Genomic DNA, 27,565 nt, shown 5'->3' with positions numbered 1-27,565 from the left:
GATGCAAACAAATGAGACAACTCAATGTAATGGTAAAACATATTTAATTTAGCTATGAAGCTTATGTACAGAAGGTTCTGGTAAAGGTAAACAGAAAGGACAGATGTAGCTGGAAAGAGCATAAAACATTGCTTTTTAGAAATGTTCTAAATCACACACCGGTACTTTCACTGCAAAAATAATGCATTCCAGAGCATCCACAGAAAATACTTTACTGTCAGACATCCAAATAATGAGACAACACTCAACAGAAACATTAACCAACATATAGTTCACAGAAGGGAAAAAAAGATTTTTTAAATAGTTACAAACGTTTTCTTTTTGACAACTCCTTACATTAAACTACAGAGGTGCATTGCATTCAACAAAGAAACTAACAAATTATGGCTTAGGATCTCATCATATCTTATAGTTTATGAGAGGGGTATTACAGTTATGTTTTGAGTGAGCTTTTAAGCAAGTATGAGGTACAGACCTTGTATTTCAGACAGAAATATATCTTATTTTGAAGGTTAGGTTATGATCCTGTAATTATGGCCAAACTAAGTCATCTTTATCAAATAACTACCTTGTGATTGTGAAGTTGTATCTCGTGGTAGCGTCACACTCTAATGATCAGATACACTGTCACAATGACAGCCAAAGTGTTGCTTCTTAGTTGAGTGCAATGTGCTTCACTGAGTAAGGGCCCTCTGCTCTGTTTACAGAAAAATAAAGGCTCCATCTTGCTTTTGCACCACTGAGCTCCAGAAGGCCAAATGTGCAGCGTGTTTCACCTCATCAACTAAATCATACAAAGTCTGACCTTCCTCTGTAGACTAGCTACTAGTCTGAGGCTCTGTGTGAAGGCAGTAGTATGGTTCTAGATATCTCTCTCACACACAAACACACTTCAGTCCTTGGCGTCTCCCACTCCATCTGGGTTAATGGCGAACATGGCTTCACTCTCCGGTAGGCAGGGCGAGTCGTAGATTTTACAGATCCTCGTCTCTCCTCTGCCTTTCCTCAGGTACAGGCTGCAAAGACACAACCATCAAACGTATTGCTGGGCAACTTTACCCCAAATCAATATACACCATTGCAGCTAATTGAACATTTTGCCTCGATTATGATTAATGAGACCATTAACTATTAAAGCTTGGGAATTTGTTTTAAAGAAAGAATGCATTCTCATCTAAAAACAATTCCAGGAAACAAACTTGAGCTGGTGGTTATTTATTCAATATTTCTGACTGAAATCAAAGTGTAAAAAAAAAAATCTCAAACAGTAGAAAATAAATAACTTGCAAACAGATAATCTGTAATATTGCCATGTTCAAATTAGAAATAACTTGAATCTCTTGTAAACAAATATTGCCATGTGAAAAGGTTAGATTCATTTTAAATGAATTGCCCAGCCCTAATCAAACTGCCTCCCAGGAGCTGTTATGCGTGTTGCAACCTTATAATCAGTCTATGGTTCCTACTGACCTTTCACTTTAACCCATCTCATCTCCACTGCCATCAAGATACATTCAAAGTATCACAATGCTGTACACCACACACACACACACACACACACACACACAACTCACCGTGTGGTGGAGGCATGAGCCATTATGTTGCCTCCAATTGGTTTCTTGGGATCTGCAGAAAACATGGCCGCCCCATCCACCTGTGCTACCACCTGGTTGGTTATCACCACGGCAACGCCAAACTGTTGTGCCACCCGATTGAGACGAGAAAAATATCAATGTTAGAAACACCTCAGAGTTAACATACATCATATCTCCACCAAGTTCTGAGACCAGAGTTACTTTAAAAGGTAACCTATAAACGCAAAATGGTCTTTTCCATGTTTTTTTCACATTAATATGGGTCCCCCTGGTGTGACTAGACTCCCAGAGTTTGAGAAAAATCATCCCCGTCTCTTCCTCCACCTTTCTGTAAACCTGTGTTCAAAATCCCCAGTCAGATTTCTCTCCCCTTATGATGTCATATGTGGAGAAGCCACGCCCCCATTACTAACCTAACTTAGCACTATCTCCACATGTGAGCCACATCCCCAGATCCCCCTGAATCCAACTGTCAGTTAGATTCAGGGCCAATCAGAGCAGACTGGGCTTTATAGAGGCGGGGAAATAAAAAGTTTTTTTTTTTTTTTTTAAATTAAGATACTTTTTGGGCATTTTTATGCTTTATTGATAGTGTAGAGACAGAGTTGAAATGGGGCAGAGACGGGAGTGACATGCAGAGAACGACCGCGGGCTGGAATCGAACCCGGATCCGCTGCTGGCCGAGGACCATGGGGGGGACGCCCTACCAACTGAGCGCCCCATTAAATATAACGTTTTTTTTGTGGACACTACAACATGAAGACAGGATCCAGTAGAAACACAAATTACAATTTTCAACCTGAAAATACAGTCCCCTCCAAAAGTATTGGAACAGTGAGGCCAATTCCTTTATTTTTGCTGTAGACTGGAAACATTTGGGTTTGACACCAAAATATGAATATGAGACAATAGACATTTCAGCTTTAATTCCAGGTATTTACATCTGGATCTGATACACAACTGAGAAGAAAGCATCATTTGTAAAGGAACACCACATTTTTAGGTGAGCAAAAGTATTGGAACAGATAGACTTAAAATAAATTAAAGTAAATAAGACTTAATGTTTTGTTGCAAATCCCTTCCTTGCAATAACTGCATCAAGCCTGTGACCCATTGACATCACACAACTTTTGCATTCTTCTTTTGTGATGCTTTTCCAGGCTTTCACTGCAGCCTCATTCAGTTGTTGTTTGTATACTCCCTTCGGTCTCCTCTTTAGCAGGTAAAATGCTTGCTCTATAGCGTTTAACTCTGGAGATAGACTTGGCCAGTCTGAAACCTTCCATTTCCTGCCCCTGATTAACTCCTTTGTTGTGTTTTGTGTCATTATCTTGCTGCACGATGAAGGATTTTCCAATCAGTTTGGTTGCATCATTCTTTAAATTAGCAGACAGAATGTTTCTGTAAACTTTTTTTGAGTTAATTTTGCTGTTCATCATGTGTTACTACATCATCAATGAAGATTAATGAGCCCGTCCCAGAAGAAGCCATGCAAGCCCAAGCCATGACATTGCCTCCACCGTGTTTCACAGATGAGCTTGTATGTTTGGGATCATAAGCAGATCCTTTCTTTCGCCAAACTTTAGCCTTTCCATCACTTTGGTAAAGGTTCATCTTGACAACAACACAGTAACACATGATGGCAGTAGTAGCAACATTAATTTAGAAGTCTACAGAAACATTTTGTCTGCCAATTTAAAAAATGGTGCAACCAAACTGATTGGAAGATCCTTCATCATGCAGCAAGATAATGATCCAAAAAAACTGCAAAAAGAACAAAGGAGTTCGTCAGGGGCAAGAAGTGGAAGGTTTTAGACTGGCCAAGTCACTCTCCAGACTTAAACCCTATAAAGCATGCATTTTACCTGCTAAAGAGGAGACTGAAGAGAGTAACCCCCAAAACAAACAGCAACTGAATGAGGCTGCAGTGAAAGCCTGGAAAAGCATCAAAAAAGAAGAATGCAAAAGTTTTGTGATGTCAATGGGTCACAGGCTTGATGCAGTTATTGCAAGCGAAGGAGTTGCAACAAAACATTAAAGGTCACATATTATGCTAAATGCACTTTTTAAATGTGTTCTAACATATCCATGGGTCCACGGTGTGCCTAGCGACTGCAAAAATAAAAAAAAAATAACAATCTCTCCTTTTCTCACTCTCCCCCTTTCTGAAACCCCACCCCTCCCCCCCAATATACTCCAGTCAGAATTATTGCCGACTATTACGTAATAGACGGCACAGCCACATCCCCATATTTTCTTTATATGTCCATGCTTCCCCCCCAGAAACGTCCACCGTGCACTAGTCTATGATAACCCCATCCCCCCATTTCTTATTGGTCCACGGCCCCGAGATCCGATGGAAAATTTTCAGAGCGACAGCCATGTTGTTTTCCCCATTAAGCGACAAGATGCCCTTAGTACAGCCTGAATGTTACATACACCAACACAGAATGCTTTTGCTCATACTCCACTAATTTAGCTTAACCACAGCAGTCTATTAATGCCTCGTTTTTAATAACACAACGGATAGGAAGCTACCTGTGCTTTTTTTTTAAACGGTGAAACTAAAATAATAGTTTTTATTGGTAGTTTTGCCTGACTGGTGTATAGCTATTAGCTTTGGGACAAGCAACCAGCTTTTGCTCATAACACGCTGTTTATATTCCCCACAGCAGTCTGAAAATGACTTGTTTTTAACATGACAAAGGATGGGAAGATATTCCTGTAGAAATCACACTTTGAAGCTACTGTTTTCACTGGTTTAAATCATCTGAGTCTTATTTTTAGCGTTAGCGCCCATGTAGCTTCGGTTGTAGCACCAAGTTTTGCTCCTAATACACTAACTTAGCTTTCCCATTGCAGTCTAATAATGCCTCGTTTTTAATAACACAACGGATAGGAAGCTACCTGTGCTTTTTTTTTAAACGGTGAAACTAAAATAATAGTTTTTATTGGTAGTTTTGCCTGACTAGTGTATAGCTATTAGCTTTAGGACAAGCAACCAGCTATGGCTTAGCTCCGGGTAAACACTGTGTTCGCAGTCACGCAGTGTCTCTCTAGTATCGCGAGAGCACGGCAGAGACGGTGGGAGAGCCCCATGGACATATAAAGAAAGCCCGCCAGAGAGGTGGGAGGGGCCAGCCAGATCGCACAAATATAGGTCATCCTGAGACCAGAGGACAATCAGGGTATAGAGGCTTGCAACAATAAATGATCTGAACGGGTTTTTCAGCAAACATCTAAAAAAATAAGTATTAGGGACTACTTAGACTATATAAAATTGACAGCAAAGTGCATAATATGTGAGCTTTAAGTCTTATTCACTTAAATTGATTTTAAGTCTATCTGTTCCAATACTTTTGCTCACCTAAAAATGTGGTGTTCCTTTACAAATGATGCTTTCTTCTCAGTTGTGTATCAGATCCAGATGTAAATACCTGGAAATGAAAGCTGAAATGTTGATCTATTGTCTCATATTCATATTTTTGTGTCAAACCCAAATGTTTCCAGTCTACAGCAAAAATAAAAGAATTGGCCTCACTGTTCCAATACTTATGGAGGGGACTGTACACTCGTGAACAAAATCTAAAGACTCTCGCAACGCGTAATCCCTACAGAGGTTAGACGCAGTAAGACAGTCATTTCACATTTCTTAAAAGATCCTGAGGGACAGCAAAGTCAAGTGGTAGACCAAAACAAATGTGACCTGCGCTGAGCCGGAGGATCCGAGGTGCAGTCTGTGAAGACAGGCCAATCCTCGACCCAAATGAAGGCCCTAACTGATGCTGAGTGAGGCCCAATAACCATCAGATAGCATCTGTGAGAGAAGGGCTTTAAAGATCTCCTATTATACTACTTTTCTGGTCTTAATTTCTCATTAATGACTACTATAGAGCAACCTGACACGAATCACAGCACAAAAAACTATGTAGATTTTCGGGAAACTCTTCCTCTCATCTGGGCGCTCTCAGCATTCTCTGTCAACACTGGGCTTCGTCCTCCTTCGCCCCCTCCCTGCAAACCCCACTCCGTTGTGATTGGTTACCTTCCGGAAGACTTTCAGCGGCGCACGGGCAGATTTGAGCAGGCAGGTGGGGGCATGATGGCAGGAGCGTTCCTGAGCACGTTGCAGTATTACCGTACATGGAAAATCCGGATTGATCTACGTAGATAAATCCCAGAAATTTGAACCAGTGAATCGTGACCGGCGTTCCTTGTGTTTAGGGCTCTGCACAGCCACCCCAGACGGTCAGCAGGGAATACGTCTTAATGCATGTAAGTCATTATTTGACACTTTAGTATGGTTCAACATGACTATAAATCATTATAGCAACGTTTATAGGTCATAAAAGTTGAAAAACATAATAGCTGCTCTTTAAGAGAAAAAATTCTCTTCAAAAGACCACGTCTCCTCCCACGCCACAAACTTGCCTGTTTGGACTTTGCAAGGGAGCACCAAACATTGAAAGGTGGGAGAAAGTTTTATTCTGAGAGAAAAAAATTTAACCTGGACGGTCTTGATGGCTTCCAACACTACTGGCATGACAAGGAGCTCCCACTGGAGATGTTTTCTACGCCACACAGTGGAGGAGGCTCCATCATGACCTGGGGTGCTTTTGCCTTCAATGCAACAATGGAGCTTCAGGTTGTGCAGGGGCGTCAAACGGCTGCTGGCTATGTGGAGATGTTGCAGCAGCATCCCTCTTGACTGAGGGCCCTCGTCTGTGTGGTGATGGCTGGGTCTTTCAACAGCTGCAGTTCTCAACGCCCGCCTGACCAAGGCCTTCTTCCAGCAGAATAACGTTGCTCTTTTGGACCATCCTGCGTGTTCTCCTGATCTAAACCCATTGAGAATGTTTGGGGATTTTGAGTGGAAGTCCCTAAAGCCTCCCCTGTTTTCTTCTTGGTTGAGCGATGTTATGTTTTTTGTTAAACTTTAGAAAATTAAATATTCTTTGAAAGGTTGTTAGTATAAATTTGATTGTAGATGGCTCACTTTTATTTAATTTTTCAATAAGTTAAGTTCACTCCCAGATTGCTAACAAATAACACTATTGCATTGTCTTCTACTTTAAAAAAATATATATGTTTTGTGTTTTATTTTTGTCTCTTCGGAATGTCCAAGGATTGTTTGGGGTGTGGGGTGGGTGGGGGTTATAAATCTTAGATGTTTGTATGAAAAAATAATAATAATTAAATAAAAATTGTTTATGAGAATGTTTGGGGATGGATGGCAAGGGAAGTCTACACAAACAGACTCCAGTTTCCAGACCATGGATGCCATCTTCACCACATGGAGCAACGTTCCCAGCAGCCTCCTGGAAACACTTGCATCAGGCCTAAACTAACCCCTGTTGAGTTCTTTTTTGAAACTTTTTGTTTGTGTTGTTTGAGTTTTAAAGGCTATGGTCTTAAACTTTTCAGATGCTGAACTGTCCGTTTGAGTTTAAATTCAGTTTTCAATAAATTGTTATATATTTTTTGTCTCTTGCTCCTGATTGCATTTTGAAGCTCTACTTGGTTACGATCCACCACAGCGAAATGCAAATCCTCTGGTCTTAAGAGTTTGTTCAGGAGTGTATGTGACCTTTAAGTTTGTTGTTTTGCCCTAATACATCGAGTCCAGTGTCCCACCTCGTCTGCCAGCCTTAGCAGCATGCGGAGGAAGCGTCCTAGGTGTCCCTGTCTGGCTGACAGCTCTCCTCTGCCTGAGTAATCTGTTCTGTACAGAGCCATGGCACTGTCCACTATCAGCAGAGCATACCTGACACACACACACAGACAGTGACAGAGACAGAGAGAGCCATTAGTCATGGATCAAGAAAGGCTCTGTTATCATTACAGTTGGAAGGAAGTATAAAAACATATTCATTGGTTAATGCGGAAATGCCTTCTCGTCTCTTCTTGGAAATGTTAATTTATTAAAAAGATGATTATATGAAAAGTACATCATTCAGTGAAACCAAATGAGTTTCAAATACTTGTATGATCTCGCTGACCCAAAAATCTATGTAAATAATTTTGTTATTGTGACAAGCAGTGAAATGACATCAACTTCGTAGAACTCAAACAAGATTAAATTGAAGAATCAAACAATTTACTATTGACTGCATTTGTTGAAGATCAGGATTTCTCTGCATATAGGGGAGAGTGGGGTGAGATGTGCCACCTTTTACTCAAAGTAACTTTAAAGTGAGGCCTTGACAGTAAAGTCTCCAACTCAAATATGTACATATATTTCAGGGTGTTGTGCATCCCCGGCAACAATAACTTTGGATCTGAAATAAACTGTTTAAGAAATATCGCTTTCGGAAAAAAAGTTGTCTTGTGGCACAATTTGCCCCCAGTGTGGTGTAAGTTGTTACATTCCATTGGGTAAATTGTGCCATTGATATATATCTCATAAAGTGTAATGCAAGACAAATCCATAACACAATTACTTATTTAAGGTTTATTTAGAGTAAATATTTTACAAAGATTGAAGGACAATTTTCTTAAACAAGGCCTAGCAGATCTAATGGTTTTACCTGCAAAGCTCACAATGAGAAAGTCACCATCATCATCTTTCTGGCCATCTGAACTCTCATAGTGGTGTTGTTAAGTGGAATGGAGATGTCAGTCTCTTCTGAGCTACTGTAGACAATCACTTTCTTTTGGTGACCAGCATATACAGCCATGCCTCTGGCACAACTCTCAGAAATGTACTTTGCACTAGCTGCTCCGCCCTTGTAGAACCAACTGCCACCTGGCATATGCGATTCCCCCTCCATTTCTGCCTTTAAATCAAGGTTCAAAACCCATCCGTACAACCTGGTTTTTCCTCCCCATTAACTATCTTACATCTGCACTACTATCTTTGTTTATATGTGGATGACTGGGCTTTATGTCTTTTATTTTTGTTATTGTTATTTTACCTTCATTGTTTTACATACTGAATGCACTATGTTCAGTAATTAAGACAGTGCAAACTGTTATAAATGTGCTTTTACAAATACATTTTACTTACTTACTTATAACTCACCCCAGGCCCTCTGGCACAAATCACCCCAACCCCAGAATTTTGGATAATAAGCATGATGCAGCAGTTTAGGGCTGACATCGTGCTAACTATATAGACACAAAGTGTAGCATACTAAAGCACTAAAACATGTGTCAAATGTTTTCAAACATGTCTATAATTGTTCAGAAACAATAATAAAAAACCTTGATCATGGAAATTTTACTTTGAAAGGCAAAAAACTGTTTTTTGAGCTCAAATGTGCTTGTATCTTATTCCATGTTTCTCCCTTATTTACAGGATGAGTCAAATGGATGGCTCTTCTTAAATATGTGGTCACATTTTCAATTACTTCTATGGTTTTCTACAGTCTGTCACAAATTATTATGCAAATTGGAATTAAGTGTCATAAACATTACATTTTGGATGGTATTGTGTCTCAGGGCGCTTTGGATCATTGAAATCAATCTCAGACACCTGTGATAATCAGTTTGCTAAGTAAGCCCAATCAAAGGAAATCTACTTAACAAGGACGTTCCACATGATTAAGCAGGCCACAGGTTTCAAGCAATATGGGAAAGAAAAGGATCTCTTTGCTGCCTAAAAGCGTCAAATAGTGCAATACCTTGGACAAGGTATGAAAACATTAGATATTTCACGAAAACTTAAGTGTGATCATCGTACTGTGAAGAGATTTGTGGCTCATTCAGAGCACAGACGGGTTCGTTCGGATAAAGGTAATATGAGGAAGGTTTCTGCCAGACAAATTAATCAGAATAGGAGAGCAGCTGCTAAAATGCCATCACAAAGCAGCAGACAGGTATTTGAAGCTTCTGGTGCCTCTGGAGTCCCGCAAACCTCAAGGTGTAGGATCCAGAAGTTTGCAGTTGTGCATAAACCTATTATTCGGCCACCCCTAAACAATGATCACAAGCTGAAACAGTTGCAGTGGGCTCAGGAATACATGAAGACTCATCTTCAAACAGTCTTGTATACTGATGAGTGCCGTGCAACCCTGGATGGTCGGATGAATGGAGTAGTGGATGGTTGGTGAATGGCCACAATGTCCCAACAAGGCTGCGACGGCAAACAGGAGGTGGCGGAGTCATGTTTTGGGCCGGAATCATGGGGAGAGAGCTGGTAGGCCCCTTTAGGGTCCCTGACGGTGTGAAAATGACCTCGGCAAAGTATGAAGAGTTTCTGACTCACCATTTTCTTCCGTGTTACAAAAAGAAGGACAGTGCCTTCCGTAGTAAAATCATCTTCATGCATGACAATGCACCATCTCATGCTGCAAAGAATACCTCTGTGTCACTGGCTGCTTTGGGCATAAACATGAGAGAAACTCATGGTGTGGCCCCCATCTTCCCCTGACCTCAACCCTATTGAGAACCTTTGGAGCATCCTCAGGCAAAACATCTATGAGGTTGGGAGGCAGTTCACATCAAAACAGCAGCTATGGGAGGCTAGTCTGGCATCCTGCAAAGATATTCAAGCAGAAACTCTCCAAAAACTCACAAGTTCAATGGATGCAAGAATTGTGAAGGTGATATCAAAAAAGGGGTCCTATGTTAACATGTAACTTGGCCTGTTAAGATGTTTTTGATTGAATAGCTTTTGATTTCACTAAATATGACCTCCACATCCTGCAAATTCAACAACTTTAGTTATTTACAACCTATAAAATGTTTTGAAACTCTGTTGTGCATAATGATTTGGAACAGTGCATTTGGAGTTTTTTTATTTTTGAAAAAAATACTTTTATTATTGGGAGGTTTGTTCAATAAAATTCTAAATATACTCCAACGGTTGATGACTTGAAAATTATACTGACTGTGATTTGCATCGACTATTTAGGAAAATCTGGGAAAATCTAATTTGCCTTATAATTTGGAATGCAGTGTAGAAACAAGGGGTGGCACAACTTCTCCACTGGCACAACTCACACCACTCTCCCCTACTATTTTTTCAAATCCATTAGTTTTGATAGTTTGCACTCTAGCAGCAGGAAGGTGAGGTTGTGACTGACCTGGACTCAGCCATCATGGCGGAGGCTTGGTAGAGCAGCTGTGTCTGATGGTCTGTGTTGAAGGCCCGGGCGTATGCTACGTTGTCCAGGACGTCAGCTCCAACCAGCCCGTACCTGATAGCACAGAGAGAGGACACTCACAATCCAACATCAGGACATGCACTCACACTGCATGACTAGTACTAAACACTTTTACGTGTCCCAATTTCAATATGCCTTTTCACGTACCTTTTAACCCCAAAACTCTCTAAACTCTGTCACTTTGAGGTGTCCTTTTTTTGCATAATAACAGTAATTTGCCTTCACTGAACCATTTCAACAACAAAAACATGTTCCAAACAGTACAGATGGCTGTGCTGCTGTGTTGAGTGCTAATCTCTCAGGGCTGAACTGGGTGAATAGGAAAGCATATAGGTGTGTGTGTTGTCACCTCTCAGCGACAGCCAGGAGTCTCTCCGGTCTGAAGGTTCCCTCTGTGTCGATGTACATGGCTTTACCTTCTCCACCGCCCTGGTCTATGGGCAGCTGTGGAGACAACACAGTACAATACTGAACAATCCACTGAGCATTGAACAGGACATAAGGAATGTTCAGCCCCCACTCATGACCACAACATATACAGTGACTTACTCTATCCCGTATATACAGTACTGTGCAAAAGTGCTTTAAACTAAGAATGCTTTGAAATATTTGGCTGTAGCAGAAGGTAGGTACATACAGTATCTCACAAAAGTGAGTACACCCCTAACATTTCTTCAAATATTTCATTATATCTTTCCATGCGACAACACTGAATAAATGACACTTTGATACAATGTAAAGTAGTCAGTGTACAGCTTGTACAACAGTGTTAATTTACTGTCCCCTCAAAATAACTCGACACACAGCCATTAATGTCTAAACTGTTGGCAACAAAAGTGAGTACACCCCTAAGAAAAAATTTCCAAATTGGGCCCAAAGTGTAAATTTTTTGTTTTGCCATCATTATTTTCTAGCGCTGCCTTAACCCTCTTGGGCATGTAGTTCGCTAGAGCTTCAGAGGTTGCAACTGGAACCCTCTTCCACCCATTCATGACGACATCAAGGAGCTGGTGGATATTAGAGTCCTTGCGCTCCTCCATCTCCCGTTTGAGGATGCCCCAAAGATGCTCAATAGGGTTTAAGACTGGTGACATGTTTGGCCAGTCCATAACCTTTACCCTCAGCTTCTTTAGCAAGCCAGTGGTCGTTTGGAGGGGTGTTTGGGGTCGTTATCATGTTGCAGTACTGCCCTGCGGCCCAGTTTATGAAGGGAGGGGATCATGCTCTGCTTCAGTATGTCACAGTACATGTTAGAATTCAATGAACTGTAGATCCCCAGTGCTGGCAGCACTCATGCAGCCCCAGACCATGACACTCCAACCACCATGCTTGACTCTAGGCAAGACACACTTGTCTTTGTACTCCTCACCTGGTTGCCGCCCCACACTCTTAACACCATCTGAACCAAATAAATGTATTTTGGTCTCATCAGACCACAGGACATGGTTGCAGTAATCCATGTCCGTAGTCTGTTTGTCTTCAGCAAACTTTTTGTGGGGTTTCTTGTGCATCATCTTTAGAATAGGCTTCCTTCTGGGATGACAGCCATGCAGACCAGTATGATGCAGAGTGCGGCGTATGGTCTGAGCACTGACAGGCTGACCCCCCACCCCTTCAAGCCCTTCAGCAATGCTGGCAGCACTCATACGTCTATTTTCCAAAGCCAACCTCTGTGTACGACGCTGACCATGTGCACTCAACCTTCGTAAACTGGGCCGCAGGGTGGTATTGCAACATGATAACGACCCCAAACACACCTCCAAGACGACCAGTGGCTTGCTAAAAAAGCTGAGGGTAAAGGTTATGGCCTGTCCAAGCATGTCTCCAGACCTAACCCCTATTGAGCATCTTTGGGGCATCCTCAAACAGAAGGTGGAGGAGCGCAAGGTCTTTAATATCCACCAGCTCTGTGATGCTGTCATAAATGGGTGGAAGAGGGTTCCAGTTGCAACCTGTGAAGCTCTAGTGAACTACATACCCAAGAGGGTTAAGGCAGTGCTGGAAAATAATGGTGGCCACACAAAATATTTACACTTTGGGCCCAATTTGTAAATTTTTTCTAAGGGGTGTACTCACTTTTGTTGCCAGCAGTTTAGACATTAATGGCTGTGTGTTGAGTTATTTTGAGGGGACAGTAAATTTACACTGTTATACAAGCTGTACACTGACTACTTTACATTGTATCAAAGTGTCATTTCTTCAGTGTTGTCCCATGGAAAGATATAAAGAAAAATGTGAAGAAATGTGAGGGGTGTACTCACTTTTGTGAGATACTGTACATATACACTCACCGGCCACTTTATTAGGTACAGCGGTTCATTTTCTTGTTAACACATAACTAATCAGCCGATCACATGGCAGCAACTCAATGCATTTAGGCATGTAGACCTGGACAACCTATTGAGGTTGAAACCGAACAACAGAATGGGGAAGAAAGGGGTTTTAAGTGACTTTGAACATGGCAATGTTGAGGGTGCCAGGAGGGCTGGTATGAGTATTTCAGAAACTGCTGATCTACTGGGATTTTCACTCTAAACCATCTCTAGGGTTTACAGAGAATGGTCCGAAAAATAAAAAATATCCAGTGAGCGGCATTTGTCTGGAAGTAAAATGCCTTGTTGAAGTCAGAGGTCAGTGGAGGATGGGCATACTGGTTCAAGATGATAGAAAGGGAACAGTAACTCAAATAACCACTCGTTACAACCAGGGTATGCAGAATACCATCTCTGAACGCAAAACACGACCAATCTTGAAGCAGATGGGCTACAGCAACAGAAGACCCCACCGGGTGCCACTCCTGTCGGCTAAAAACAGGAAAATTAGGCTACAATTCTCACAGGATCACCAATATTGGACAATAGAAGATAGAAAAATCATGCCTGGTCTGATGAGTCTTGATTTCAGTTGCGACATTCAGATGGCAGGTTCAGAATTTGGTGTAAACAACATGAAAGTATGGATCCATCCTGCCATGCACCATCAACCATGCCATGTTCAAAGTCACTTAAACCCCCTTTCTTCCCCATTCTGATGCTCGGTTTGACTTCAGTACATTGTCTTGACCACGTTTAAATGCATTTAAATTGCTGCCATGTGATTGGCTGATTAGCTTTTTGGTTTTATAAGCCATTGAACAGGTGTACCTAATAAAGTGGCCGGTGAGTGTATATACTGTATATATAAAGGCTGTCAAAATGAACGTGTTAATGCAGGCTGATTGATTTATGGAATTAATGCACTAATTTTCTGATGTGCAGTGGCCACGTCTATGGTGGGGCGGCAGTTGCTCCAGGAAGCAACAGGAGTAGCATGGTTGTCTTCTTTGTTCAATGTACGGGAGGACTCAAATGTCTGCAGTTTTCAGAGGTGTGTGTGATTAATACGGGACATCAACATAACACACCGTGGACTGCAATCAAGTTGTATGCAGGAATGCAACTTGACCAGAAATGATTGTATTTAATGTCATGAACACGTAATAGAACACTAGGGATGTCCATTTAGAATGTTCTCTCTAATCGGTTAAACACACCTTAACCGGATATTAACTGTTAACAGACAAGACTAAATGAGCCCTGGCACGGCATTTCCACATTACAGACTATGTACAAATGGTTCACTGTAATGTGAATTCACTGTTATATGAAGGGGGAGAAGAGGGAGAGGGAAAAAAGGCGATGTTTTTTTTTGGACTTTTTCATGTAAATATTTGTGTTTCTCCAGAGCAAGAGCTGCACATTTGAATGATTTCAATATATTTCGACAAAATGGATTTCTAATTGAAAGAGTCACTGAATATAAATATCTCGGCATCTGAATAGATATTTTTATAGGAACAAAACCCCCTTCCCTTTATTTAGCAGGAAAAGGATTGTTGAGGCAGTTTTCATGTCTGTCCTTGATTAGGGTGCTGTGGTCTACCGGCATGCATCACATTCATGTCTTAACCTATTAGTACAGCGGATAAGCACAACAATTGTGCACTTTTTGAGAAAAGCATGTGGTGGCAGATATTGAATGTTGGAATGCTTATTAATGTAATAGGAAACATTGTGTTTGTCTTGTGTTGCTCCTGTATGTCTAAAGTTAAATTCCTCAAATGTGTATTAAAGAGTACTCAGACTGTACCTCCCCAACCCCCCCTCCCTTGGATACCCCCCCCTGCAACAGTAAACAGTCTGTCACTGAGCCCTTCTCCACCCCCTTACCTGACTGCCAATTGAAACACACAACACGAGTTTTGTTGCGGCTTTTTTTTTAAAGAACGGGTGAGCGAACTGAGATTTTTATCAAAGCTAAAGAAATTGGGTTAAAGAGGAACGTTTTGACCGCATCTCTGCGGGAACAATGTTTGAGAGAAATGGTAATATTGTGTATCTGGAATGAATTTTAGATCTTTAAGTCCATCTCATGAAAAATGGGAGCAAAAACAAAAGTGTTGCGTTTATATTTTTTTTGAGTGTACATACATACATCAGGGCTCAACGCTAAGGTTTTTTTTCACTTGCCCTGTCGGGCAAGTGGGTCTGAATTCTACTTGCCCGAAGTCAATTTTTACTGGCCCCTATACAGTCGTGTTCAAATAATTGTTATATTTGCTCTTTATTGACAATGTATAAACAAATCATGGACAGTATTATAGATGAGTTAAGTGTCATACTGAAAGAGGCTATTATTCAAATATTATTTGAGTTGGAACATTTGTAATTTGTTTCTAAACCTACAATAACTGCAAACGAGACATGTTTTATGACAAAAATCATGTAAAGAACTCTAACAGCACTTATTTTTATTTGTTTTATCTTATTCCTTTTACAACAGCAATTCTTTAAAACTTATTTCTGCAAAACATTTGTTTAGGCCTACAACAATCTGTTCAATCAAGTTTTTAATTTTTTTACTATAGGCTATTATTTTAATGTGTGTATGAGTGATTTTGATTTGATTCAAAATCTCAAAATTTGGCTCAGGACTGGCTGTTTTGAACACTTTTCCAGTAGCTTACTTTTAAGCTTCCACTGCCTCATGGTATGTGAAGTCAGACACCTCTGGGCCATTTATTGAGATCTATGCAGGCTGTAAAGATGTTCCTCTGATAACTGTTGCTGATGTTTGTGTTGAACTGCACATTAACTGGTAGTAGGCTACTAGCAGCAGAGCTAAATTTAGCATCCTCGCTACTACTAGATTCACGTTGGGTCCATAATGCATTTAAAAAACGCGGATATTTTCGCTGCTTTTCAGACGGTCGGGGTCGACTTCACTCCATTTATAATTTACTCGTTGGCTTTTGGACTTTCTGTCACATGAACCTACTGCGTGTAGTTCTCTTCTCTACCTCTCTAACTGGGTGTGTGTGCTCACCGGTGTTGTGCCGAGTCTGCGACTCTGCGTGTGTATCGGCGGTGGAGCCCCGCCCCCCTTCACAAAACGGAGCAGACACTACACGCACACAAATGAGCGTTAATGTATTAATTAGCACCAGTTAAATATGAAAATAAACCATAGATAGATTACTTTTATTTGGCGATTCAAAAAAATAAAATAAGAAATATGATTTTTTTTTTTATTATTCAAGAATTTCAGCGGAACCTCCCAGTTGCCCGGTCGGGCATGCCAGTTGTCATAGTTACTGGCCCGACATGGCATTTTACTTGCCCCGGGACGTCGGGCAATCCTTATTGTCGAGCCCTGATACATACATACACACTGAGAGAGAGTGAGAGAGAGAGATATATATATATATATATATATATATCTCAGTGTATATATATATATATGATGAGTTTCGACAGAAATCAGTGTATCTAATATTTATATATATTTATTTATATATATATATATATATATATATATATTAGTGGTGGGCCGTTATCGGCGTTAACGTGCTGCGTTAATGCAAGACTCTTATCGGCGATAAAAAAAATATCGCCGTTAATCTCTTATTCCACCTCCTGTTCGGCTCAGGGGAGATAATAATAGCCGGGGGCCGTTGTTGACACTTGAGGAGCCTTTATTCTCTCACACACCCGCCGCTCTCTCTCTCCATCACTTGCCCACGACACAATCGGGTATTGGAACGCAGGGTGGGTGTGTGTGGCCACCGGTCGCCACGTGACTATAAGTTTCCAAGTTTTAAACACTTCTATCTCTTCAACGTCAACGTCAGCGTACCCGAATCCTAAATATCCCCATAGCAGACGCTATATTTCATCGGGGGGGAAACTTTGTTTTGCGCCACAGTTCGGCCGTAATGCTGCTGCACACATACACACACACACAGACACAGAAGCACACACACACGCTGCATGACAGAGACGAGGGGCGCTACCAAAAAGACGAGAGGAGCGGTTGGAGCAGTTGGAGCGTTTAGAGACACATGCGTGCACATTTATTTACATAAAATCGCAATCGCAGTCATTTGTGCAGTTATGTAAAATGTTTCACTAAGGAAAATTACAGAAAAAGTAACGCACAGTGACTTTGATGAGTAATTTTAATCTGATTACTGGTTTGGAGATAGTAACGCGTTAGATTACTTGTTACTGAAAAAAGAGGTCCGATGCCGGTTACTCGTTACTAAGTAACATCTTGTTGAACATTATTTATTTTCATCACCAATTATCATAGTAGAACAGCTTCCTCAAGCAGTTTGTGATGCATGTTGGAAACAGGAGATGAGCCCCTGGTCTGATGCGCCACCTGGCTTGAGAAACACGTTCTCAAAGACTTACTTTGAGTCATTATTTAGGAGCACACACATATTATGAATGAATTCAAATGAGCCATTTTAATCTAGATTAATCTAGATTAATTCCAAAATTAATCTAGATTAATCTAGATTAAAAAAATTAATCTATGCCCACCTCTAATATATATATATATATATATATATATATATATATATATATATATATATATATATATATATATATATATATATATATATATTAGATACACTGATTTCTGTCGAAACTCATCATTAATTAAATTAACATTTTTCATGAAATGAGGTGTGGCTTATTTAAAGCAACTTGTCCCTACATGACTGTGTTAACAGAGTGGACTGTACCTGACAGGTGACAGCCAGGGTGTGGCACAGCTGGGTCTTCCCTGTCCTGAACTCTCCAAACATCTCGGTGATTGAGCCCGTCTCAATGCCACCTGCAGGAGAAACAACAAGTCCACTTTGTAGCACTTGTATTCAGACGTGGCCTTACTTTGGGTGGGTCAGAGAAGTGAACATTTTCTAAGGTTTATTCTCATAACTGAATAAACAAACTTTCCTCACAGGAAAATGTGATCCCTGGAACACGGTTTGAAGTTTAAAAAAAAAAAAGATTCCTGAAAAGTTACTGTTTCAATGTTGTTTCAAAGCAGCATGGCCCACAGTTTGGTTTACAAACATATCCTAGTCTTACGTTTGGTTCCAGGTTCCTCAAAATAACTTCAGAATTTTAAAAGTATTCAAAACTAATTAGTATGTTCTGTGAATTAACTGCAGGCTCTGCACCATAATCTAATACTCTTATCAGTATTAGATTATGGTGACCTCATTTATATGCATTCTTCCTCATCGCTATTAAACAAACTAGATGTAATTTACCATTCAGCCCTGCGCTTCATCACAGGTGCCCCAGCTAGAACTCACCACTGCATTCTGTATGAGGCTGTACAATGGCCCTCCCTCTCCCTTAGAAGGAAACTACATGCACTGATTTTTATTGCGAAAGCACTAATGGGTAAACTACCCCTTTACATTTCAAATTTGCTTTCCTTCCATAACAGTGTTTACAAAACAAGGTCATCAGAATATATGTTATTAACCACACCACTAACAAGAACAGAACTGGGTACAACAGCTTTCTCATCATATGCACCAAAGGTCTGGAATGAACTTCAAGCCACTCTAAAGCTGGAATCACTCCCACCACTCAGTACCTTTAAAAACATGTTAGAATCAGCTCTAAAAGAACACTGCAACTGTTTTTAACCTGATGCCTTTTATTTATTTTTAGTTTTTTTTTTTTTTGCTGTATGTATTAGCTTGTTTTTATATAGCCTGTTATGAAGTGTAATTTTAGCATTATAGTGTCAATTGTGGTGTACTTTGTGTGTGTGTGTGTGTGTGTGGCCTTGTGCAAATTCTGCAACTTCTTTTCTGCTGCCTGTCTTGGCCAGGACTCCCTGTGAGAAGAGTTACTGTAACTCAATGGGACCTTCCTGGTGAAATAAAGGTTAAATAAAATAAATAAAATAAAAATAAAAAGTAAACAAATCCCCCTCCACTGAATCTGCATAGTGCACCTTTAATGTTTTATTAGTGTGCATTGTCCCTGCTCAATAAACTTGAAATCAATGAAATACAGGAGGATGCACCAACCCTGCAGCAGTTTGTCTAGCTCCTTGGAGCCTGTAGAGACCTGGATGATCTCTGCTCTTCTCTGGTGGAACTCAGTGGCTGTGGTGAAACCCATGGGCACTAGTTTGGCTGCTTCAGCCTGAGAGAGAAGGGGGAGAGACAGTTCCCATAGAATGACAAATACAACCAAGTCCATATGCCAGACACATTCTAACAAAGCATTAGATATGTCCAGCTGAACAAATAGACTGCTCCAGTGACTATACATCAACAGTTAAACACAACAGCACAAAAATAAAGTCCAAAATGACAAGGTTTCTTTATCAAAAACCTTTGATATGAAATGATGATCATCTGCTGAAAAGTCATCAGATGATGTGACTCAAATGTTGATTTCATCCTCAAACCTCCAGCAGCAACCCAGATTGCAGATATATTATTCTGTGCCATACACCTGCCCTGCTCCTGCTGTATCTACTGACCATGTGCTCTCAAGCCTGAAGAGAAACCATATAGTCTCAATATATATATATATATATATATATATATATATATATACACACGACTATTCCACAGCTTCCATTATCATTAAGAAGTTCATCAACTTCAAACATGTCAAATTGCTTCCCAGTGAAATAAAGTTGCAGCCAAAAAAAATTAAATTTGAATATCATGTAAAAGTAAATTTTCTTCAGATTATAGTACAAGTTAAACGTTTAATTTATCCTAGATCCATTACACATAGTGAACTAATTCAAGCCTTTTTTTGTTTTAATTTTGAAATTTAAACATTCTGAAAAGTATGTTAAATACTTGTTTGGTCAGGGCTCCTTTGGCAGAAATGATTGCCTCCATGCAACATGGCATGGAGGCACTGCTGAGGTGGTATGGCCACATTTCTGTTAAATAAATTCTTTTTTTGATTGGTCTTCAGTAATATGCTTATATTTTCAGATACTGGATTTCTGATCGTCATGTGCTGAAAGCCGCAATCATCATCATCATAAACGAAAAGAAAAAGTTAAATATTTTACTTTATGTAATGAATCAAAAATATATATAAACGTTAGCCCGTCAGCACCAGGCAGTTTGATCTGGACATTACAGGCACAACTGTCATTTTGGTTCGGATCAAACTGAAAATTTGAAAAGACATCCAGACCCTGTTGAAGGAGAGGGACGCCGCCTTCAGGTCTGGAGAAATTCCACAACTCATAACTTGTCACAGTTTATTACAATACGTTTTCATTAATATTTGGCTGCTCCACCAGTCCAGGCAGGTCTGGATAGTTAAGTTTCAGTTTCGTTTTTCATCTCCGTGTCTGACAGCTGTTCGCTCAGCTGATGGGCTCGAGCCTCATGGAGCAGACAGCCCGACTCAGTCTAAAGTCAGCGATGATCACTCTCACAAATCAAAAAGCTAAATTATAAAATAAAGCTATCTCTTCCTCCCTCTATATCTGTCTGCATATATTTATCTCTCCACTGCACGCAGTTGGATAGCACTACAACCAATCAGAGCGATGCACAAGGTGACGTAAGCCCCTTTCGTTTAGCGAACAGCTGTTAAACTGTTAAATTAAACGTTTGCCGTTGTCGGTCGGCAAAACAGAACATTCCACTTACTTGCTAATGAAAGAGTTGAGTGCCGTCTTCCAAATCGTTAAGGGTCGAGGCCAAAGCAGTCTCAAATTCACACAACATATCCGCAGCCATCTTTGATGTTTACTATCACGGCTTCGACGTCGCATACACGTCACTGTCGTCATCCGGTTACGTCCTCCCCAGAGTACCATATAAAGGGCTCTGGCGCGCCCATATTAGATAGAACCAATTGAAACCATAGCAAGATTTCTGGTCTTCTTGATAAAGCTTCAACGGAGCGTGTCCAGACCAACACGCACAGCAAATTTAATTTGCCAGCGCCTAGTGGCAGGTCTGGGAATGCCAGGCTAGTTATTTCTCTAAATAATGCAGAATTAAAAATTCTTGCAATATCATACCAATCTGACCTCTACAATTGGCTGACATATATATATATATATATACACATTTTTTTTTTTAATTTTTACACATTATATATAGCTATTAGGGGTGTGAACGTTTACAAAAATGTCTAACCGTGTACACGACGGAATTTTTTTCGTGTACACGGTTAACCGTGACGTCATTGTCTTCGCGCGCCCGCCGTCCTGTAGGCGCGCGCACACACACACACACACACACACGCGTTCGTTCGCCTGTAAACACAGTTGAAATGAACTACGCTCGTTTACACACCTCTTATAATAGGTCCATGGCACAAACACAAACACACGTTCGCCTGACATGTGCGCCGTCATTATCGCGCTTCATTCATTTCCTGATTAATATAGCCTATCGCTTTCTACATGTCCACGTTCATGCAGGTTGAACAGGTGTTATAAAGTTCGGGCTACTTACGAGCTTAGTTCACGTCAACCGAGTAACTTTAATCTTTAGGTTATCTTTCATCACTCTTCCGTGGCTGTGAGTCGAGCACCGGCACGGCGACTCCCCGTGTGTGTGTGTGTGCGCCGATACACACACTCGCCGAGGGACAGACCGATTCGGCAGACTAGCTTTTATCATCCCCAATTAGTTTAGGCCTACTAGTGATGTAAAATCAATAGATGTGTGTCTCCAGAACATATTTAAAAAAAAGAAAATTTTAAATTTGAAGATTTTTTTTTAACGGTTTTCGTTTATTGATTTTTCCTAAACAGTTATGATTTACTAAACGGTTACACGTGTACACGTGCACACCCCTAATAGCTATATATATTTTTTAAACCTATTCTTATTTTTTTCAAGAACACTTATTTTGAGAGCCTCTACCCCAACTTCATTGCACTTGGTGCAATGACAAAGAGATACAAGCCCCTTTTACACAGCCAGTGAAAGCCGGGAATATGTCGGAATTTCGGCCCTCCGCCCTGCTGTATAAATGCGACCGTTGTGGAACGAGGGAATTTTACTACCTCGGGGGGTAGTAAGATCGCCGACTAGGGCTGGCCCGAATTAGTCGAATATCCGAGTATTCGTTTGTTAAATTAGTATTCGGAATATTCGTTTGAATTTTTTCAAAAAGATTTTTTTTTTTTTGCAAAGGTAGCTCAAACTGCAGTATATTTTGTCAGCAAATAATATTTGGATACACAAGTTATAAAACAATTGTAAAATACAAATTAGACGTTCATTTAAAATATATTATCGAATTATCTGAACTTTAACCTAGTTGGCCGCTGTGAGCGCAACCAGTGATATCAGCTGTAGTAGGCTACGTGATGTTTCCAGAGTAAGGCAAACTAAAAGCGGCACCAAGCGCAGGAGAGAGAGATGGAGGAAGAATAGATTGTGTTCCTAATAACTCTATAGGCTACTATAGGCTACCACAACATTAGCGCGATTTCGGAAGGAAATGTAATGCTTGGCATAATGCTAACGTTAGCTTAGCTCAGCTGTTTGTTTACATTCAGCGCTGCTATTCAGCCATCAACCGTGACTTGCTTGCATCATGGGAATAGGCGGTCAATAATGGATATAATATGGACACAAAAGACTATCAATATTGGATCTTTGTATGGATTTATAAATCGCCGAAAAGATGCACGTTCCTGGATGAATTGATAAGCTCCTGTACGGGTTACGATGGCGCCGAGGACAGCTGATTTGGAACGGAAAAACAGCTGTTCGCCTCCAAGGGGAAAAAGTAAGGACTCCGACTTTACTACGTTCTAAAGTTATTAAAGCATCAACAAACTACGCAGCTTGCTGTCTCGGCTCACACACTCGGTTTCATTTTGTACATTGGCATTACAGTGTTTTTCTGGAACGAATATCCGAATATTCGCTCGGAAAAACCAACGAATACCCGAAGCCTGAAAAATGGCATTCGGGCCAGCCCTATTGCCGACACAATCAGTTCCGCCTCTCTGTATAAATGCGGCCAGCTTGTTGTTGCGGAACAGGGGGGCGTTTGACGTTCTATAGCCTACGTTCTAAACATGCGACCATGTTAGCAGTTGAAGGACGTGTGTAACCACGGCGGCCTGATGTCCTGTAAAAATCACCAAATAAAAAGGAACGGCGTATAATCTAGCTGGTCATAAGGTCCGCTGCTCAATACAAACCTCCACGCTTCATTTTGCAGAGTGTATGAGTCTATTTCTGCCCGGGAGAAGTTGTACAATAAAGTGGGAAAGCTAGGCTAAGGTAGGCTGCGACCGGATCGCCGCCGCTATTATTATCCTAAGTCTGAGCGTATATCCACACTATATTTCTGTCTACAGTAACGTGACTTCACACACTGTGAAGCAGTGAGAGGAGTGATTTTTGTCAGTTTGGTTAACTGTCCCAGAGATGGACTCAGCGTGTAGCGAGATCAACCGGCACATCACAGGGACAGTAAAATACGGCTCTCTTGGTGCAAGCCCCAGCACTTCTGCTCTCAATTCACCGGCCAGTGTTGTTGTTGTAAAGCAGCTGACCGGCGCGGCGCTAAATGTTTACGTCACACCTAACACTGCTCACAAGCACCTCTTTCATTCCGGAACGCTGTGTAAAATGGCACACTGATGCGCCAGCAGGCCGGCATGTGTAAATGACACAGAAGCAAGCAAACTGTTGTTCCGTCAATATGCCGCAATCTCTGTGTAAAAGGGGCTTATGATTCTGAAAAGTCCTCAAGTCCGGAGCATACAAGGAACAGTAGGTGTGAAAGCCCCCCCAGAAGAAGACTGCCATCTCTCACCAGAATCTTGTCTGCCTTGGCCTCACTGATGCCCTTGATGTTGAGCAGCTCTTTCTTTGGTGCGTAGGCCACGGCCTCAATGGTGTGGAACCCTGCCTCCTCCAGCTTCTTGATGTCACTGCCACTGATTCCACATTGCTGCGTGAGGAGACATTAAAGGAACAAGACACAACAGATTTAAAAAGGTACACTATGACCCCGTTTCCACCGGGGATTATGATGTGGTTTGAGTGATCCGATCACAAGTGGACAGCTGTCAGTCCGTGTGTTCACAACTGGCAGTACACATACAGGTGAAACTCGAAAAATTAGAATATCATGCAAAAGTTCATTTATTTCAGTAATTCAACTTTATAGGTGAAAATAATATCTTATCCAGACATCACATGCAAAGTGAGATATGGGAAGCCCTTATTTCTTATAATTGTGATTATTATGGCTTACAGTTTATAAAAACCCCAAATTCAAAATCTCAGAGAATTTGAATATTACATAAAATCAATAAAAAAAGGTTTTTAAATACAGAAATGTCGGCCCTCTAGAAAGTATAATCATACATATGTACCAAGTACTTGGTTTGGGCCCCTTTTGCATGAATTCTTGCGGCGTGGCATGGATGCCATGGTATCTGCCAATTTTTAAAGTTCAAATTTAAAGACATTTAAGACCTTTTTAATACCTCTAAAATGAAAAAATAATACCAATACCGCGGTAACAGAAATCGACAAACTACACTATACTCCGTAAAGGGTTACATTAAATCTGACTACCAAATATTCAATGCACTTTAGCTAACAACTGCTGTCTAATTACAGAAAATAAAAAACGAAAAGGTCCAACTAGCTGATCTTTTGAGGGAACTATTAGTATCTTTAAAGATGAGCTAGTTGGACCTTTTCGGGTTGAAGATGGCCTCAAAATCAACTCCCAAGCCTACTGCCAGTTTCTAGAAGATACTTTCTTCAAGCAGTGGTACAGTAAAAGGTCTGCATCTTTCAAGAAGACCATGATTTTTATGCAGGACAAGGCTCCATCACATGCATCGAAGTACTCAACTGCATGGCTAGCCAGTAAAGGCCTTAAGGATGAAAAAATAATGACATGACCCCCTTCCTCTCCTGACCTAAACCCCATTGAGAACCTGTGGGCCCTGCTTAAACAGGATATTTACAGTTAAGGAAATCAGTACACCTCTCGGAACAGTGTCTGGGAGGCTGTGGTTGCTGCTGCACAAAAAGTTGATCGTCAACAGATCAAGAAACTGACAGACTCCATGAATGGAAGGCTTGTGACAGTTATTGAAAAGAAGGGTGGCTATATTGGTCACTGATTTATTTTTTTTGACATGTCGGACATTTTTATTTGTAAATGTTGAGTTGTTTTATTATTCTCACTGTAACAGATGAAAATAAACAAGTGAGATGGGAACATTTTCGTTTTTTTATTTAGTTGCAGAATAATTCTGCACACTAATAGTTACCTAATAATAGAAAAACATATATATATTCTCGTAAGAAAGACAAAACCTCACCTTTACTTTCGTAAACATTCAGGTTTAGGTTCATTAACATTTTGGATTGACCGAGAGCACTGTAGTTGTTAAATAATAAAATGAATCCTCAAAAATACAACTTGCCTAAAAAATTTGCACACACAGTGTAAGAGATCACTGTAAAGGCAACCTGAAAACCCATCATTACCACCTTTTCAACCAATTACAGAACTGTATCAATTGGTTTACATTTTCTGATTAATCGAGTAACAAGAACAGTTTAATCAATTTAGAAAATATGTGCAGCATACAATATTTTAATTAGGCTAAATTAAAAATGGGATATTTTTGGGAGAAGAATAATCCGAATGTTCTTCATATTTTAATTCCTTATTCAATAAATAACAAACATAGTCCATTAACTTTATTTTTCAGAACTTATGGCAGAAACTATTTAAAAATTGGTGCCACAGGTCAAGGGAGGTTTTTGCAATTTCACACACATACACATACAGGGCTGTACAGGGCTGTACAGTGCCACAGTTTTAATCACATTTGCTGTTAAAATGTAGGCCTATTACGTAGGAAGATAAATACAAGGCTACTCGCACTTGTGTGACAGGTTGACAAGATACTGTCTTATTTAAACACAGAGGAGTGATGCACAACACTGCTTAGAGGGCTCTCCATTAACACTCGCCAAATGTGGGTAAATAATCTTAGGCGAGTAAGTTATTAAGCCACTTTGGCTGGTGAGAGATCTCTGTGCTCAGGCGGCTATTCTAACGTCTGCCTCTGATAAATCACCACCACCAGCACACAGCTTTCTAAATTAACGCAGACAAATTACTGCTTGTGCAAGAAAAGAACATTTCCTGTGCGCCCTCACATTAAAAGCCTGTTACTAGCCAAACGTGGGTTTAGCTTTATTTTGAAGCAGAAAAGAGCCGCAGGGCCCTCAGTTTGGGTTACAAACATGTCTAGTCTTACCTTTGGTTCAAGCATGTGGCTCAAAATAATTTTGATTTATGATGATAGAATGATTCAATTAAAAGATTGAAGATAAATTCGTTTTGTAAACTAACTGCAGGCTCTGAAAATGTCAACAAAACCCGTCCCTTGAAACCGCATGGTGCACCTTTAAATTCACAGGGAGAAGGAAAACTCCAAACTTTGTTGGGAACACAGCTGCTATTGGCCCTTAGCAGGAAAAGTGAGAACATTTAAAAACAGCCTGCCGGTTGAGAACAATGTGCATACCTCCAGTCTGCACAGAGGCTGTGGGCCGAAGCTTTCTTCCTCTTCAGCCTCTGCCTCCACACGGGTCTCACTCCTCATAGCCATGGTGTCTAGTGTTGAGTCCTAGAACACAGGAGGGGGAGGTAACAAAGATGGCTGACACTGGAAGAGCTGACTGATAGAGTGTCAATAAATTAGGTCAGGGATTTATTTTCTAGGAGGTATGATTCACGGGGTCTTCAACACTGGGTATCAGGACTGAAATATTTCCATTCCTTTCTTACGACATAAATGTATGATAATATTAGCATTGGCTAGCAGTAAGTGGTTATCCTCAAATTAGAAATGCCAAAGTAACTTTTTGTTGTTGTTGAACATTTAAGAATGTCAAAGTAATGTTATTAAGTCAGAAGTGGGCAATCGTGACATTGATTTCGTTACACAACAATCTGCAGAATCAGCCAACGTATAGCAACAACAACTACATAGCTAAGGTAACAAAAGAACATTTGCTACATTTCACATGAGAATATATTAGCCGATAACTTAGCGTAACTAAGGTGAAAACCTTCAAATAAGCCCAACCGTTAGCTTCACGCGCACTCTCACGTGTGTTTTAATCAGAACCAGCGTTATTTTAAGTCTGACAAGCATTTAAATCGCATTAAGCAAACTTTTAGGCAGCTCGTTAGCATTGGAGCTGTTTTCACATCACTTCGCTGTCTTTCAGCCTTGAGCTGGCGTTAGCTACGCGCGAGATAGCTGAGACTGCTGCCACATCGAAGTCACACGATCAATTCAAGCTAATACACAGGTTTAACCTGTGTATTCTACTTATTTGATATGAAAGGGATTATTCTCTCCACAACGCTGCAGGATTCACATACCTGCTGCCTTCTCGTTTCCCTCAAACTCGGTTGTTCGATAATCAAAGCTCCCGCGCGCAGCGTACGAACGCAATGACGTCGTAAATCCACGTCGCATCGAGACAGTGCGGAA

At 40.6% G+C, this 27,565-nt stretch overlaps 1 protein-coding gene across 1 annotated transcript; it reads right to left on the bottom strand.

Moving 5' to 3' along the window:
- Nucleotides 1–76: 76 nt before the first annotated feature.
- Nucleotides 77–27,565, bottom strand: rad51 (RAD51 recombinase). Its single transcript, XM_080048316.1, has 10 exons — nt 27,454–27,565; nt 26,588–26,689; nt 23,836–23,973; nt 19,086–19,203; nt 17,775–17,866; nt 11,052–11,146; nt 10,622–10,735; nt 7,230–7,359; nt 1,575–1,696; nt 77–1,016 (listed from the first exon to the last, which is right to left on the bottom strand). Exons 2-10 carry the CDS (start codon nt 26,669–26,671, stop codon nt 893–895), a joined length of 1,017 nt encoding a protein of 338 aa, XP_079904442.1. The 5' UTR covers nt 26,672–26,689; nt 27,454–27,565; the 3' UTR covers nt 77–892.

This window comes from Ammodytes marinus (assembly GCF_949987685.1).
Source record: "Ammodytes marinus genome assembly, chromosome: 19".
Taxonomy (NCBI): Eukaryota; Metazoa; Chordata; class Actinopteri; order Uranoscopiformes; family Ammodytidae; genus Ammodytes; species Ammodytes marinus.
The sequence above is the reverse complement of the archived record's forward strand: the minus strand, read 5'-3'. Positions and strand labels throughout refer to the sequence as shown.